Consider the following 18,377-nt stretch of genomic DNA (forward strand, 5'->3'; position numbering starts at 1 on the left):
TCCAATGCCTAGACCGTACTAGGTACAGGTAACTTACTATTTGTGGCTTCTAATTGTGATTTCATAGTAAACTTAGTGTATAGTCCAACCTGACTTAAAACAAAACAAAACAAAACACTAACACAGTCAAGGGAATGAGCCTAGGCAATGCTGGCTTTCCAAACACTGCAAAGCCACAAGCTTTCCACACAGACGTCCAAGATTTGACTCTCCTTTCCCAAATCCCCAAGCCAATAATTACATGGTCTTGTTGGTTTTTATTTTTTTTTAATTTATTTATTTATTATGTATACAACATTCTGCCTCGATGTATGCCTGCACGCCAGATGAGGGTACCAGATCTCAGTTTAGATGGATGTGAGCCACCACGTGGTTGCTGGGTATTGAACTCTGGACCTCTGGAAGAGCAGCCAGTGCTCTTAACCTCTGAGCCATCTCTCCAGCCCCCTGGTTTTTATTTTTATTTTTAAAAAGAAGCCAATGCTTTTTAGCTATTCTCTCCTGTCTGTGGCCCACTGAGACCCTTTTCCCTCACAACTTTGGAAGAAGGCAGTCTAGAGAAACCATGCTGAGCATGGCTACACGTGCATCCTAGGCCATCTGGCTTTTAATTCTTGATTAATTTAACTGTAATTAAGTTGGAAATTTAAAGTACTCCTACTTTGGGAATGTGTAATCTTTGTCTACCAACATATAACCCTTCAGAAAAGCTGCAGTCTGTATAAGAAAGATCTAATTCCTATCTCTAGTTAAATACATCTTCTAAGGGGGCTCAAGAGTTGGCTCAGCGGTTAAGAACATTGGCTACTCTTGTAGAGTACCCAGGCTCAATTTTTAGCACCTACATGGCAGCTCATAACCATCTGTAACTCCAGTTTCAGGGGATCTGACACTCTTACACAAACATACATGTAGGCAAAACACCAACGCACATATATAAAAATAAACTAATTACAAAATACATTTTTCTGGGGCTGGAGAGATTGCTCAGCAGTTAAAGAGCACTGACTGTTCTTCCAGGAGGACTCGGGTTCAAATCCCAGTACCCACATGGTAGCTCACAACTGTCTGTAACTCCAAGATCTGACATATTCACAGACATACATGCAGGTAAAACACCAATGCACATAAAAAAATAAAATAAAAATATTTTTAATGATACATCTTCTAAGAAGACAGAGTCTAAGTTTCAAGTTTACTTTTGTTAAAAAAAAAAAAAACTATTTTAATTGGCTTCTAAAACTATTTCCCCTAGCAGAGATTTATTGATTTATTTTCATTGACTTGTCAAAGTCTAACATGGCAAATGGCATAAACAGCATAAGGAAAGGAAAAAGGAAACAAGGCACAAAAAGCATGGGATTCAGAACAAAAGCAAAGCCTACCTGGCCTAATTTAAAGACAAACAAATGGAGAAAGTCAGTTCTCACGCACATGACTATTCTGGCTTCATCAGGTGAGGAAGAGAGAATTTAAAGCCAGCCAGGGGTAGACAAGAAATGAATGAAAGGTTAGAAGGAAACAGCAGTTCAGAAAAAACGGGTAAATCTGAAGATTCCAGAGGTTAGAACTACATAGAGGTGGCACAATCTTAGAAGCAATGGTTGTTGAAAAAAAATTGAAAAAATCTAAAGCATGGTAAAACTTAGTTACTTCCATTGTTATAAAGGACAAAGCTACAATGCTGTTTGATTTTGAGATACTGTCTCACTATTTAGGCTAAAGTAGCTCAAATCTGTAATCCTCCTGCCTCAGCTTCTGAAGTGAAGAGATTACAGGTATGGATCGGTGTCCAGCTAGCTACAATGTTCTTAAGAAATCAATTACCTGAACTTCCTACTTTTACTGATGGAGAAACTAGGTTTAAAGGTAAAATGAACCACTGACCAGTCTGGCCACAAGCATCTTCATAAAAGCAGTGAACTCTGAAGGCAGTTCAGGAGTTCAGTGAACTAACTTCTGGAGAGGTATGTTATAGACCTTTATGACTGGGCTACAAAGAGAAAGGGGACAGGAGGAAGGCACTAGCTACGGCTCCCTGGTGTAAGATAGAATAAGATGCTTAAAAACAAAAATATCTCCCTAAGTAAAAAGGACAGATACATTAAATCTATCTTCAGACAGGAAAGGCATGCAAGGTGCATGCCGGCAAACACAAGGTATGGGCTGCTCTGAGATGCTAGGAGAGTGCGCTCGGTAACCGCAGTGTTCTTGAGATTGTTTCTAGAGTAATGTGTGAATTAAGGAACCAGAAATGCAGACTTTCCTTCCCATCTCACTGCAGACCCTCTTGACCTGTATTTTCTGTACTGCTTTACATAGACTTGAAAAGTCTGTTAAGTATTTCACTAGACCCTATCTTTCCCTCCTCTCAAATCTTCTCAATTATTATTTCTTTCCCACAGTTTCCCTACTCCTGATTGAACTGATAAAAAGCCTTTCCTCATATCTACAATCTTCCCTCAAGACATCATGACATCACCAAGATATCTCTCCTTCCCTGCCTTCCACAGAGCTCACTGGCAAGTCCTAACAGCAACCCTTCCAGATAAACCCAGAGATGTCGCTGCTCATGAGTCTCTCTAACCTGTGTGCTAACAACTAACTTTCCATCTAGTTTTCTGCTTCTACAATCTGTTCTTAAAATATCCAGAGTGAAGATGTCTTTCTGTCCTTGCCTCTCCGACCAACACACACACACACACACACACACACACACACACACACACACACACCTACCTTCCTTGAAACAGGGTTTCATATAGCCATACTGGCCCCAATCTTGTGATTCTCCTGTCTTAGCCTCCTTTGCACTACAATTACAAGTGTGTTTCACTACGCACAGCTTCAGAGTAAAACAAAACAAAACAAAACAAAAAAAAAACTAAGCAAAGTATTAGTTAAACTCCCTAAAAGCTACCTTACTTAGAATAAGATGTAAACTTTCACCACAGTTCTGGGCCCTGCATTAAGCCGGTTCCCATTTCATCTGCTTTCTGACCCACTCGCCCCCATCCTCCCTTCCCAGGCTCAAGCCACAGTGCCTTCTTTCTGTTACTCAGGAATGCCAGCTTCTTCCACCATGGGGCATTTGTCTTTGCTGTCCCCTGCCTGGCTCACTCTTATTATTCTTAGCTCAGTTCAGATTTTACCTCTGAAGACCTATTCAAAACAGGTAAAGTATGAATCCTGGGACTGTAAAGATGGTTCAGTGGTTAAGAGTGCTTGCTACACTTACAGAGGACCTGATCCAATCAATGGCTCATACCCACATGCAATGGCTCATGCCTACCATTATCTCCTCCAACACCCTCTTCCGGTATCCTCAGACACTGCACTCTTATGCACATATCCACACACACGGACACACACATGAACACATAATACAGTTTTTAACTAGTAAATTTTAGGACCTGGGCAGGTGATTCAATGGTTAAAAGCACTTGCTGCTTTTATGGAGAACCCCATCACTTCTAGCTCCTGTTTTAGGGGATTCAACAGCCTTTTCTGACCCCTGCAGGCTCCTTTATATACATGGTACACAAACATACACTCAAACACAGATACATACACATAAAATTAAAAATATATATCTAAACATGATTTTAGGATATTAATATAGTTCATAAAAATGCTCAGTCTCACTCAAAATCATATGTCATGAGATAATATTATTTACCTATCAGACTGACCCAAATCTAATTGTCACTGATGATAAGAATGGACATTAGTATAACCCCCAGATAATTTGGAATGTGTTATCAGCTCCTTCCACTTCCCCTCCTCTGGACATTAAAGACCTTAAGCATGTTACGCAAATACTATACCACTGAGCTATATCCTTAGCTCAATGTTTTATTTAAGGTTTATTTATCTTTATTTATTTATTTATTTATTTTGAGGCATCTGTGTAGCTCTGGCTATGCTGGAACTTGCTCTATAGACCAAGACTCTGGCCTCCACCTCAGAGACCTGCCTCTGGGATCAAAGGTGTGTGCCACCACTACTTGACAGGTTTTTTTTTTTTTTTGGTTTTTTCGAGACAGGGTTTCTCTGTAGCTTTGGAGTTGACAGGTTTATTTATTTTTATTTTATGTGCAGGAGTATTTGCCTGCATGTGTGCCAGATATTCAGAGGCCAGAAGAGGGTGTAGGATCTCCTGAAACTGAAATTACAGATGTTATGATCCACCATGTGGGCGTTAGGAACAGAACTGGGTCCTCTGGAAAAGCAGTCAGTGCTCTTAACCACTGGGCCATCTCTCCACTACCATTAATGTTGTTTTTAAGAACCCTGCTATAGAATTTCCTAAGCCATCAAAATTACTTCCTGTCCCTTTTCACAACCCTGACAAGTATTGGCTTTGGTCTTTGTTTCAGGGTTTATTTTTAATAGAGCATGTTTGGAAGAGTACACATTAGTAATCCTAAGGGATCTGGAGGCCCCAAGAGTGAGCACATGGACAACACCTGTAACTGAAGCAGCTGCAGGATTCCAGAAAGATCTGCTGAGTCTCCCACATCCACAAACCGCCTACGTTCTTCTCTGAAAGAATGCCTTTGGCATAAACAAGTTCCCTTACGCTACCTCGGCTTCACGGTTACTCACTGAGGTCATCACTGAGACTTGCCCATAAGGCTAGGTAAATCATAGGTATTAATTTGTAGCTTTAAGTAAAGCTAGACTCTTCATTACAAAAGAGTCAGGTTCAATAATAAGGAGTTATTTGGAAGATTGTAAAAATGTGAAAACCTACCACAGATTCTGTAGTAAACAGATGAAATAAGTCCCTAAGTAAACAACCCTACAAAACACCTAGACTCAGGACATGGCAACGTATTATCTTTGGATTTCAAGGCAGGGGTAGAAGAAAACAAAACAAAATGTAAAAATGTATAGCTATAATTCTGAGTCATTTATTGTCCCCTACTAATCTACGGTTAGGACATAAATCTTAAGACTATTATTAATTTGAGGAGGATCACTAAAACAATACCATAGGCCATGATACTTATGGTCTATAAGCAGAATATCTGGGGGCTGGAGAGCTGGCTCAGGCAGTTAAGAGCATTTGTTCCTGCAGAGCACCACGCCACCCACATGGCAGCTCACTAATGTCTGTAACTCCAGTTCACGGGATCAGATGTCTTCTGGCCTCTGTGGGCACTGCACTGCACTTCCTGCAATTTCATACAAGCAGGCAAAGCACTCAGAAGTAAAAATAAACCCTAAGAAAAAAGAAAGCAGGGAAGTGGTGATGCACACTTTTGATCTGAGCACTCAGGAGGCAGAAGCAGGTGGATCTCTGAGTTCAAGGCCAGCCTGGTCTACAGAGCGAGTTCCTGGACAGCCAAGGCTACACAGAGAAACCCTGTCTTGGGGAAAAAAATATACTCCTACTCCTACTCTTCCTACTGCTCTCTGGACCTTTTCATTAACCATTAGCACACAATCTCTCTAAGTTATTATATTCACTTATTTCTTTGTAATGCATGTGTAGAGGTCAGAGGATAACTAGCAGGAATCCATCTTTCCCTTCCACCACATGGGTCCCAAAGACTGAACTTAGGTCATCAAGCTTGGCGGCACTCAGTCAGTGCCTGCTCAATCACTTGTCGGCCGACTCACAGTCTTCATCCCTGCTACATTCCCATCACCTTAATCTAACCACAAGTTAAGGCAAACTGTCAGGAGAGATGGCCTCAGCAAGAGACACCATTCCAAATGGGAAGAGAAGTCAACAAACGACACAGGGCACTAGCACCTGGCATTCTGACATCAATTCCTTATTTGACATCCCTCCACCCCTGCCTCCTTACCATTCCAGCGAGGGAAGAATTTTAAATCCCAAACTGAGTCTCAGGTTAGTGAGCAGATCTCAGGATGAAGGTAACTAAGTCAGAATGTAAATCCATGATACATCGAACTCTAAAGTCTCTTTCCCTCTGTACTAAGAGACTGTTCTTTGATAGAATATTTAAGAAAGTTGAATATAATTTAAATGCAGTTAGCAAATAAATGCTATGCTTTCATCTATCCTAATGTATAAGAAACAGTTACCATGTCAAACACTAGATATGGAGCCCATGGACAAACTGAGACCTGAAGCAGTAAGGAACTTGTCCAGGCATGCAGTCAAGCAGGAAAGGTCATCGTTCTGACTGTAAACACGCTCCACTATGCTGCACTGCCTCCCTTAAGCAGAATTTTCCACTGAAGTGACAAAATGTGAAGCCACTCAGCTCCCATCTTAACCGTGGTCTCACCAATGTGCCCACAGGCTGAAGAAGGTAACATATGTTCTTTTCTCAGAGAATTTCTGCTTCATGTCTACTAGTACTGAACATGGAGATTACTAATACTTATCTGCCTTGATTCTAAACACTTATTTGGTGACTTTTCAATTTTCTAAGTGTCTCACACATATTACTATTAACAGATACAACCATCGCCAGCTCCTCATTAGAGAAGAAACCCAGATGCTCTGCTGTCCATCCACCTGCGTACAGTTTCCTACGCCTGGGGAGGTAGTCCCTGCTAGTCACACGGTAAATCCTACCGCTGGTTCAACTCTTCCCTGAGTTACTCCTTCCCTCCATGACCACAGAACTCTGTTACACATCTAGAACACAAATTATTATCATTATTCATGGTTTTCCTTTTGTCCAAAAGACCACACTTGTAAAGCCAGGGAAACAGCTCAGTGGCAGAGCAAGAAGCGCTGAGTTTCACCTCCAGTACCGGGAGAGGGAAGACAGGAGGGAACGCCACACAAAAACTGAGCTCTCTGAAAGCAGAAACTGCCTTCTCATCTTTATTCCCTCAGTGCCAAACTCACAGAAAGCGGTACTTATGAATGCGTAAAAAGTGGTTTTTATATAGAACCTAAACTAGGAATTAAGAAAGCTCAGTACAAGTCCTTAAAACGCAAGAAAGTGTATATTTAATTTTTTTCAGCTTTAAAATAAGTAGTTTTTGTTGTTTTCTTGAGACAGGGTTCCCTGTGGCCAAGGCTGACTGTGAACTCTCAATCTTCTGTCTCTACCTCTGAAGTGAAAAATAAGTAGTTTTCATTCAATTAAATATCCATGCAGTGACTGATTCCATAATCAGTTTAGTAGGAAATTCTGAGTGCTTTTTAGACGAGTCACAAAAAGTCCAAAGATTCTTATTACCTCCTCCATCATGGCATCTTGCGTAGATGAGATTTCCCCTTTGGTTGCTCCACTGTGTACCAGGTTCCGCAGCCGTATACAGAATTCTCTCATCTACAATAGAAACGTAATTCAGCATTCCAGTAGCTGCACAAGCTGTTAATAAGCCCAACAGATCATCACTAGCTATGCTTGGAAGTGTAACACAGCCAACACCCTGGGCAAAGTTTATAAAAACAAACTGATTTTCCCCAATCAGTCCACTTAAACAGATAGTGAAAAGTACTTTCAATAAGAGCACGGGATTACTCCTAAAGAACACTGGACAGAACTGATCTTCTGCAACTGACAGCCCGCTCTGCGCGTGCATGGGGCAATGTTTCCACCATCCTTGGAAAGTAGGAGACGGAGCATAGGAGCACTAAACACTTGCATACATCTCATTTAGAACCCTATTTGCTGTCCACTTGGCCTTCTCTGCCAATCACTGTGACTATACTAACCTCCAACATGTTTTTCTGTTTCTTTCAATTTTGGGAGAAGTCCCACGTTAAAAAGATTCTGAAACTGAACTTCAGTGCTAAAATGACTTGTTCTCAATCAGAATGAAATCCAAAGCTAAGATTCACGATCTTCTAGCCTTTGGATAAGAGACCCAAGAGTTCCCTAGGTAGGAAACAGCCTACATCCAATATTGGGGAAATAGAGCTATGCTTATTTTTAAATGCATTCTTTTCCTTGGAGATAACATCTAATTTCAGTCTTGTAGATGTGGGCGGCAGATTTTGGCAACGTCCAGTTCTCAAAAAAGAGATCTGGCAAGCAGAACACCACCGCACAGGGCTTATAATCATCCCTGGGAAAATGTGGAGGAGAAATGATTCATTAGGGTAACTTAAGCCATAAAAACAGCGCAGTGACTACATCAAATCCTCAGTGGGTGGCTAAACCACACTGATGTGGTCTGGGTAAGCCTAAGAACAAAGCACACTTTTAAGGAAGTCTTACAAATTGCTCTGCTGGCTTCTGCTAGTTCATGAAGTGGCCTCAGCACACCTCCACTAGAAGCCAGTGGGCAGCACAGAAGCCTGTGTGTTCAAGACCCAAGTTAACTGAACCTAGTACTTTTTTCCTTGAATATCTGTAAGAAAACACTAAAGTCAACAGAAACAAAACACAGTAATCTTAACGATTTCTTGAGGTTAATAATGTATAGCCACACTGCTTTTGATAGACCTTGACATCAATAGTTATCCTGTCTCTGTAAAAAGCCAGTTAGTTTAATGTCAAGTATACTAACCCAGTCCCTCCTACTCATATTCTGTACCTTGTGATTCAGAATATCATTCATTCTTCTGCTTGCCTCTGTCGTATGAGATTCAGGGAAGCATTTCTTAGGGACAACACCATATTTTTCTAAAAGACAACAATTTTAGTGTTCAATAAAGTGAAAATAATTTCTAGTATTAGAAATTCTGTCCAAACTATTGGCTACTTTAAACTAGGCTGTATTAATGAGCAAGGGTGGGGTTTGGTTTATTTGTTTGAGAAAGGGTGGCCTCAAAGTCTCTATGTAGCTAATAACCTTGAACTTCTAGTCTTTCTGCCTCGACCTCCTGAGTACTGGAGTTAGGGGCACATACCGGGCACAGAACACTAGACCTGGTTTATTCAGCGCTGGGGACGGAACTCAGAGCTCTGTGCACGCCAGGCAGCCCTCTACCACTGGACTTCATCCCCAGCCCTTACCAGTGTTGTTGGATTGTATGATTCTAAGGACTGAACCTAGGGCCTTGGGCATGCTGAGAAAGTGCCTTACTTCTGAGTTATCCCTCCAATCCCTTCAACAGACTTTTACCATGTAGCTATCTGCCTCAAAATTCAGTGTACTATTCCATCTATCGTAATCTATAAAACACTCAGCACGAGGTCTCCCACAAGAAAATGTTTGGATAAAGACATTTTCACACAGACGCAGGGTTTTGTTTGATTGTGTGCTTGCCCTGCTGGCTGGCTGTTGCTGTTTGCAGTGCTAGGGATCAGACCCAAGTGCTCGCCAGGCAGGCACTCTACCACAGATCTACAACACCAAACCACTTTTCTTTCCTTTTCAGATTTATTTTTGAGTATTTTCCCTGCATTTATGTATGTGCACCATGCGTGTCCCTGAGAAGGTCAGAAGAGTGTCTGTAGTTACGGATGGCTGTAAACCACCCCACAGGTACTAGGAACTTAACCTGGGTCTTCTGTAACAGGAGCAAGTGCTCTTAACTGCTTGCCTGTCCTTCAGTCATATTAATGTGCTTCTTAATTTCCGGGTGCTTTAAGATTACTTTAGTATGGGGCTGGCAAGATGGCTCAGCAGTTAAGAGCACTGACTGCTCTTCCAGAGGTCCTGAGTTCGATTCCCAGCAACCACATGGTGGCTCACAACCATCTGTACTGAGATCTGATGCTCCCTTCTGGTGTGCAGGTGTACATGGAAGAAATGTTGTATATATAATAAATAAATAAATCTTTAAAAAAAAAAAAAGATTACTTTAGTATGTATGGTGCTTTGCCTGCAGGTATGTCTGTGCACCATGTAAAGGCTAGAAGAAGATTTTAATACACTAGAATTGGAGTTACAGATGGCTATGGGCCACATCTAGCTGCTGGAAATTGAACCTGGGTCCTCTGAAAGAGCAATCAGTGCTTTTCAGTCACTGAGCCATCTCTCTAGCCCCTCAGTGCTTTTTATGAGACGTTACTTCTAATTAATTCTCAAGTCTTCATGGTATCTACTTCCTTATCAGTTATTTAAAGAAAGGGACTTCACATTGAGAATGAGAAGTAAAAATTTGTAGAGCTAACTATGCAGTCTTCTTGGAAGTCAGTTCCACTGTGTACATAACCACATAGAAATGGCCTATTCCTAACTGCAGAGCTTGCGATTCATTCGGGACAAGCTCTTACCAACGATGTTGACAAGCATGTCCCATTGTCCACCATCATTTGTAGGGTTCATAAGCAAATACTGCACCAGTCTCCCATCTTCAGGCTCTTTTTTCTGGGCTGTATCCACGAAAGCATTCAAGAAGAAATAACAGCGTTCAACCTAAAATAAAAGAAGATAAATAAAATTAAAGGCAAAGGGAGTCAATCACATCACTGGCATGCAAGATCAGAAGAATGGGAGCCCTGGGACAACTAAGAACGAAATATATAAGTTTTTTAAAACTGGTAATTAAATATCAGTACTTAGCTTCAAAAGAATATCTGGTCTTGTCTTATATTTGCATATATATTTAAACACACTGCATCCATGTACTGCATATACAGTCTAATGTTTAAATAAATCCTATTTTAGAGTCTTTACTCAGTAAACATCTAATGAACAGTTATATTTTAAGGATTTTTAAATGAAATAAAAATATTTACTGCTATTTTTTCCCCCAGAAAGGTGCTATCAAAAGAAACTGGGTGCTTAAAAATCCAACAACCTAAGTAAAGATGCTAGACAGGCAAACTGCTGAAAACAAAATTTTAATTTTTAAATAAAGAAAACACAAGCAGTGAGTCAATAAATTTGTTACTTCCTCAGAGAGCACAGCCACCTACCAAACAGAAAGCAGCTGCGGGGCTAGAGTTCAGGGTTAGAGCTTTGTCTGATCCTAGCCCTAGCACCACAAAAGGAAGGAAATATACTTCTGCCTTTGCTAAGATAGACTTCTGATTCTTGGGAAATCAGAATGGTATCACATCTGTAATAAAAAGGTACACTGTAACGAGAAAAGCAAAATAACATAAAGGCTGCCCCTAACTAGGTTCTATTGAAACAAAAAGAATCATGCAAGGTCAGTCCCCTACCTTGTCCCAAAAAAACAGGTAAGATTGACTAAACTCAAATTCTTCAATATTAAATTTTTTCATGAATGGAAGTCTCATAACATTCAAACAAGAAAAGATCCAGCATCGTCCTAAAATGAGAAAGCAAACCGAGAAGTTTATGACTATTTATGGATTACACCGCCCCAATTGTATTTCCAAACACCAAATCCCTAAGATCTGGACATTAAAGACTAAATAAGAAATAAAAGAAACATCAAATGTATTTGTTTTTGAGACAGTCTTATATAGCCCACTATATATAGCCAGGGTGGTCTTGAACACCTGATCCTCCTGCTTCATGTCTCAAGTATAATATAGACATATGTCACAATATTTGGTGTTATTTGATACTAGGAATTGCACCCAGGAATTTGTACATGCTAGACATTCTACCAGCTTAACTACATCTTCAGCCCAGAACAGAAATATTAAAAACAAATCAAAACAAAAGACATGTAGTGATTGCTACTATATAGTACACACACACTCAAAAACAAAATCACAACAAACGTAACAAAAAACCAACCAGAACCTTTTAGGTCGGGCATGGTGGCTCATACCTATAACCCCAGCACTTAGAGACTAAAGCAAGAAGACTGCTGTGAGTTCAAGGTCAGCCTCGATAATATACTGAGTTCTAGCATAGCCTAGAAACACTAAAAGAAAATGAACAGAAATCATGAATAAATTGTGTGATGTCCAAAAAGGACACAGAGGATAAAAAACTTTTGCTTTTTAAGTTCTTCATAAGACAGTAGTGAAGTGGGAGAACGTCCTTTTTCTTATCGATAATGCCCAGACTGGCAAGGACATGGAAAAACAAACATCCCCTTCTAAACAGGGAGCTGAGGAAATACAAGTCACCTGAGAACAATTCAGGAATCAAAATCTTAATTTGAAATTAACAAAAACCTTAATTTAGAATGGACAGGGCATCGACGCTTCAGTGAATGTGAAGATTAACATAAAGCTCTTGCCTACACTCCCAAAAGGAGTTGTTTTTAAAGGAGGTATTTGACTAACCAAGGTACATAAAAATTCAAACACAAATGAAAAGTTTGGGAGAGCTGGAGCAGGAAGATCACTTCAGCTCAAGAGTTAAAACACATATAATTTAAAAACTGAGACATAAATAAAACAGCAAACAGCCGGGCGGTGGTGGCGCACGCCTTTAATCCCAGCACTTGGGAGGCAGAGGCAGGCGGATCTTTGTGAGTTCGAGACCAGCCTGGTCTACAAGAGCTAGTTCCAGGACAGGCTCCAAAAAAAAAAAAAAAAAAAAAAAAAAAAAACAGCAAAGTGTTTTCCTCTTAAAATCACGTTAACACAGCAAATTAACTACTGTTCCAGGACAGAAATGTGGCTCGGTTGGTAGAATGCTTAATTAGCATGCAATGACCCTGGATTCATCCTCAGCACCATACAAAGTATAGTACCTGCCTGCAATCCTAGTCAGCACACAGGAAGTGGAGGCAGAAGGACGAGAAGTTCAAGGCCATTGTTGACTGCAAAGGAAGGACCATTTTTCTACTCTATTTTCACAGCTTCACTCTCTCCATACACCTGGCCATCAGGAGCTACGTTTCAAGCACAGCCCACCATCATTCTTCCATTTAGTATGTCTCTGACAGAGCGATGTTCTAAACCCAAGCATGATGCTGTCCCTCAAGACTTTATGACAAACAGTAAGGACATAAGCATGTCTTCATTTAAATGCATGACCAGAGCTTCTGTAGTTCCATACCAATGTGGGTTTTTAGAGGTCTTTTTCCAATGACACCAACATTTCTATGTGAGGTCATGTCCAGGACTTTCAAATGTTTTGCCTCTCAGAAACCGATGGAATCTAGTATCTGTAGGCATCCAAACTAGCGTGGACTAGAGCAGCTTCAGACTGATGCCACTACCAAAACACGGCTCTGCTGTAAGATAAACCCAGTGTGTCCATCCAGACCTTTGAGAGCCGAGACTAAAGAGAAATGCTCTTCAGGAGGAAAACGCAGGGAAATTTCCAACATATTTGGAGATAATGTTTTTACAGATATGAAACCATTTCTACAACATACAACAAACGAAGGTTTATAAAAAGGCACATGTAAAAATTCTTAAAGTATGATCTCATATTAAAAGCAATCATACAGGGAATAAAGACTTGATGGGTAAACAAATCTACTCTATGTACTTCACAGGTTTTCTACACTGGACAAGAACGTGTCTGTAACAAATGAAAAAACTTAAGTTATTTTTCTGAATAGTGACATCTTTGTTTTAGGCTGGCTTATTTGTACACTAGCTGTCTCCTGCACACTATTTCTGTTTCTGGGTGAACTCTCAGGATGAAAACATCACAAGAACAAACTACATTACTCATGCACTATTAGTATTTACAGTAAAGAGATACATCACATAAGACCTGATCTGTTCCAGGTTAACATTTCCAAGCTTACCCTAGACCACTGGGGCGATACTGTGATACATTAACTAGGTAAGTCTGTAGCCTGACAGACCTCACCATTCCAAACGCTTCTGAACTAAGGGCCTAGGCATGCTAGGTAAGACCTTTCTACGACATAGAAAGATTTTTGCAAGGTCATGATTTTTTTCCTTTAAAATTTAAAAAATCATTCTTACTAAGGTATAATTTACATACAGCAAAACATTACTCATGTTAAATGTAGCCTTATGAATTTTGAATTGCTCTAAGCAGCAATAATGTGTTTTCTGTAAGTACACATGGGCTTGGAGTAGTAGCAAAACAGCGAAAAATAATGGAAGGCCTCTTTAGTTCAATTTTCTTGTGAGACTATTTCTCCTCCTTGGATTCCTGGATAACCAATCTCTCAGTGTAGATGTATTTCTAACAGTGGTAAGTGGACAGCATACAGCAAAACAAGAATTCTCAGCCAGCAAGGAATGAGAACTCAAGAGTACTACGAAGGGACCTATGAGCACAGTAACTCCGGCTGTAGCCATGGAGCACATTTTAAAATAATAGCCAACGACATTCTATTGTAACCACATTACGGTTTTTGTTTTATATAGTTGGATTTTAGCACGATTTTGGGAAGTCTTCTAGAGTAAGGATATCTTTGGATGGACTACTTGTGACCAAGGGCATAGCTCGTCTTTGCTTTAGGTTTATCTGTATGCAATCTCTCTCCACATCTGTTTCTAGCTTCTGCTACTTCTAGATGAACTGTTAACATAAAAATTGCATGGGAACAAGTCACATATACCCAACATCACATAACATCAAGACAATATGGCGATAGGCATCCATTGGCCATCATCCATCTGTCACTTTAGTGTTCAAACTAATCGCTAACAGGCCACCGCACAAGCCTTGGGCCTGCGTTTTCTTGTGCCTCTCCTCTGGTTTATTATGACTTCTTTCAAGGTGTTACAAAGCTGCTCTCCCAAGGCCATTTTTAGGACAACAAAACAGACTGCTGTCAGTAAAGTAGGGAAGAAGTCGAAGACCTCACCAGAGCTCTTCTGGTTGGTAACTGGCTTGCCTTCCTGAGGCACAACGTGCTGGAACACATGCTGAGCACCCTGGACCGTGGCCCTCTTCAGACAGATGTCCAGCAGATCATGGGTGGTCCCGACATTCTGGGCAAGTACGAACTGAGGGTCTGAATTTAGTTTCTGGATCAGAGCAGTTACCTTCTCCGTATTCAGTCCTGTGGGGAGATCAAATGCCATTATAATCATAACATACCCCTTCCAAATAAATAAAGAGGCTGACGAGGGCAGCTTTCGGATAGGATCACTGTAGATCCTAGATTTAACTTCGCAAGAGCATCCTAGAGAGTGCAGAAGCCAGAAAGCCCTCCCACAGTGTCCTGAAAGACGCCGTCTTACTCCGCTCCCAGCCCCCCCGAAGAGCTACATCCCCGCCCTCGCCTAGGTCTCCCCACCACCACCACCACCCCCGGCCTTTCACCGCAGGGCCTCACGGTCCGCGGAGCCTGGGAGAAGACCCTGGAAAACATTCGGGGAAGAGCGGCGCCTCACCCGCGTTGTTCATGGCGCCCACGCTTCCTCGTGGGGAAACGTTAGTTTTCGGGGTCCTCAGGTGAGCTCTGGGGTTACACTACAGCCCGCTGCCTAGCTGGCCGGACCAAGTTCTCGCACCCGGAGAGCCGGAAAAAGGAAACCCGCTCAATGGTGGCCGAGAGAAACGGGGTCCGCGGAGGGACAAAACTCCCCCCTCGCGTTGCTGAGTCAGCGCCGTCGGGGGCTGGCCCCGCCCGGGGGAGGGCCAACGGGGGGCGGCCTCGCTGACGCTAGGGCGGGCATCCCAGCTCGGGCGCGGCCCGGCGAAGCCACCCACGTTGGCAGCCCCGGTCGCCAGCATTGCTCACTCTTCATCCCAGCGGCGCCCTCCGCCATCTGTGATCCCTCTTCCTTGCCACAAGGGCGTCCTCCCGGGATCCCAGGCTCACAGAGGAAGTAGGCTGAGGATTCCGTGCTGAGCCCAGATCCCTCACATTCTAACTTTGGGGAAACTAATGCCCAGAGGTTTTTTGAGAAGCCAAAGGGAGGCTCCAAGAGATGAGAAGGAATGAGGGTTCCAAAATTTGGCATGGGACCTTGGAATGGGTTGGCAGGTCTCAAGAAATCCACCCGAAAGCTTTTCCTGCGGACACTTATCTGACCAATTTGTTCATTTTTCAAGTGCAACTTGTTGCTTGGATTCTAGTGAGAACAAAGTTCTTGTATTTGAAAGGATTTTTGGAACCGATCTCTTTCCCACCCACCCATAAGCTACAACCACGGTTCTACAAATGCACATCTGCTCGTTTCATCTACACATTCTGGGCATCACAAGGCTCAGGAGCAGCTCCCACTCAGCCTGGCTTGTGCTAAGGAGAATGACTAGGTCAACTGTGTGCACCATCCCCTCGCCAGTATCTACAAGACCTGTGAAAGAAACACACACCCCTCAAGATAACTAATCAGTTTTCCAAGATTCGGTGGGTGGAGCAGTGCATATAAAATAAGTTCAACCGTGCCCTTACTAAGCTGTTTCCGTGAAGCCTAGAATCTAATTTTTTTGTTTTGTTTTGTTTTTCAAAACGGGGTTTCTCTGTGAAACAGCCCTGGATGTCCTGGAATTCCCTCTGTAGGCCAGGCTGGCTTTGAATTTACAGAGATTTCCCCTCCCTGCCTCTTTCTCCTGAGTGCTGGAATTAAAGGCGTGCGCCACCACCGCTCAGCCTAGAATCTTCGAGTCTTAAACTGATAATCGACCGTGGTTCAGAGGAATTCCAATGTTTGGAAAAAGTCAAATGCAAACATCCATCTGTCACTTGAGAATGCAGTCTCTGTGTCCCTGAGAGACTTCACTGAAGGCTGGCAACGTGACAAAGCCACCATCTTCAAGGGAGCCAGCCCATCAACTACCCTAGTCTGAGATTTTCTTCCCATTTTCTGAAAAAGAGAAACAAGCTAAAACTCAGGCTGAGAGAAAGCATCGCTGGTCTCACACAAACAAGTTCAAGCTTCCTGCCCAACGCAAATCATAAGCGTTTACTCAACATCTACCACAGAACAGATCCTTGGAAAGCTCCCGATGATATGAAGATTAAAAACGTTAATCTTGTCCCCAACAAACTCATGATGTAGGCCTGAGAGATGACTCAACAGATAAGAGCACTTGCTGCTTTTCCAGGGGACCCAAATATGGTTCCCAACACCCCAAATCACTCTGGGGGATCCAACACTCCCTTCTGGCTACCAGGGGCACTCTTCATGTGTGTACATATATACGCAGACACACACACATAAAAAAAAAATAAAATCTTTTTTTTTAATGTGGTGGGAAAGACATTGGACTTAATCTCTAATAACCACACGATAGAGCTCTATAAGTAGCAGCTAGTAGTTAGAGCCAGATGCAGGGAAGAAAAAAAAGGGGGGGAGGGGTGATAGGGTTAGGCTCAATAGTAGAACATTTGCCTAGCATGCATGGGGACCCTGGGTTTAGTCCCCAGCACCACAAAAAGAAAAAGGGGACAAGTGATCATAATTTTGAAGAGTGGATGGGATTTTACAAGACAGAGAATGAGAGAGATGGCATTCAATGTAACAGTGAAGACAAGGCGTGAACTGCACGACGCCGTCAGACTGGGGCCTCTGTGCATCACAATCTGATGTGGTTAAAAACAAAGGCTGTGTTGAGATCAGAGGCCAGATGCATACCCAGGAAGGTAGGTTTGGGCTGAGATGTGAAGGGTTTTATATGACACACCTGAGCACCTGGACTTTATTCTGGGCTTAATTAGGAATCAAAAATAGTTTTAAACAAAGGAGCAATGTTCTCAGATCTGTGTGAAGAGAAATCTGGTGGCTAAGGGAAAAGGAGAGACCTAGGTTCAATTCTCAGAATGCACACTGTGGCTCACAACCATCTGTAACTCCAGTTTCGGGGGATCTGATGCCTTTGTGGGCTCTCTGCTGTGTGACACAAAGACATACATACAAGTAAAGCATTCGTACACATAATATTTTAAGAACCAAATCTTTTGTTTAATTGGCAATTGCAAAATCCATTCAAAATCCAGCACTCAATGAATTTGAGATGCGTCTGGCAACACATACCTGTGTTGATTCATATGACATCACTGCAGCCTGGTATTTGGATACAGGATACGACACAAACATTGTCCTGTGTTTGCTGTCACACCAGGTAACATCAATGACACTGTCTGAGAAACCTCAGCAATAGATTATACACTGTTGTATTCTATGAATTGCAGTGTGCTGTACATACAAAATATTCTGCTTTTATTGAAATATAATGGTTTAATTACAAAAAACATTTTAAACATTTCCTATCATCATTTTCTTCATGTAAGTGTCAAATAGTATATCCTTAGAATATTTGATTTTAAAGACCGCTGTTTGAGTGGCTAACTTATGTTTCATTTTTAAAAAAAAAAATGCTGGCTGGGCAGTGGTGGTGCACACCTTTAATCCCAGCATTTGGGAAGCAGAAGCAGGTGGATCTCTGTGAGTTCAAGGCCAGCCTGGTGTACAAGAGTTAGTTCCACAACAGGCTCCAAAGCAACACAGAGAAACCCGATCTTGAAAAACCAAAAGAAAAAAAAAATTGCCAGAATTTTCTGACTTTTTTTCTTGGGGGGGTGTGCATAGGGTCTCACTATGTAGCTCTGGCTGCCTGGAACTCACAGAGATCCTCCTGCCTCTGCCTGGGATTAAAGGCCGACCCCCTGGCTCTCCCAGCAATTTCTGAAAAGGTCCTGAATGTACTTCTCCCATTGAAAGTTGTTTTACATTTATTTGTTATAGGCTTTTGTATGTGTATTGCATGCACTTGTCTGCTAA

General features: G+C 41.9%; 1 protein-coding gene across 2 annotated transcripts in view; it reads right to left on the reverse strand.

Moving 5' to 3' along the window:
* The window catches only part of Blmh (bleomycin hydrolase), a 39,598-nt gene extending 24,337 nt beyond the window's left edge, over positions 1-15,261 (reverse strand). The window contains exons 1-6 of one of the 2 annotated variants that reach the window (XM_041665779.1): positions 15,042-15,261; positions 14,510-14,707; positions 11,004-11,113; positions 10,110-10,251; positions 8,482-8,570; positions 7,176-7,268 (exon numbers count right to left, since the gene is read on the reverse strand). In XM_041665779.1, the coding sequence (XP_041521713.1) occupies positions 7,176-7,268; positions 8,482-8,570; positions 10,110-10,251; positions 11,004-11,113; positions 14,510-14,707; positions 15,042-15,054 (645 nt within the window). In that variant the 5' untranslated portion in view covers positions 15,055-15,261. The remainder of the gene's footprint in view (positions 1-7,175; positions 7,269-8,481; positions 8,571-10,109; positions 10,252-11,003; positions 11,114-14,509; positions 14,708-15,041) is intronic. The other variant, XM_041665780.1, reaches the window with a different exon arrangement.
* Between the last annotated feature and the right edge of the window lie 3,116 nt (positions 15,262-18,377).

The sequence above is a fragment of the Microtus oregoni genome, unplaced genomic scaffold (genome assembly GCF_018167655.1).
Source record: "Microtus oregoni isolate MIOR12 unplaced genomic scaffold, Mior012 000015F_ref0000493, whole genome shotgun sequence".
NCBI classification, from domain to species: Eukaryota; Metazoa; Chordata; class Mammalia; order Rodentia; family Cricetidae; genus Microtus; species Microtus oregoni.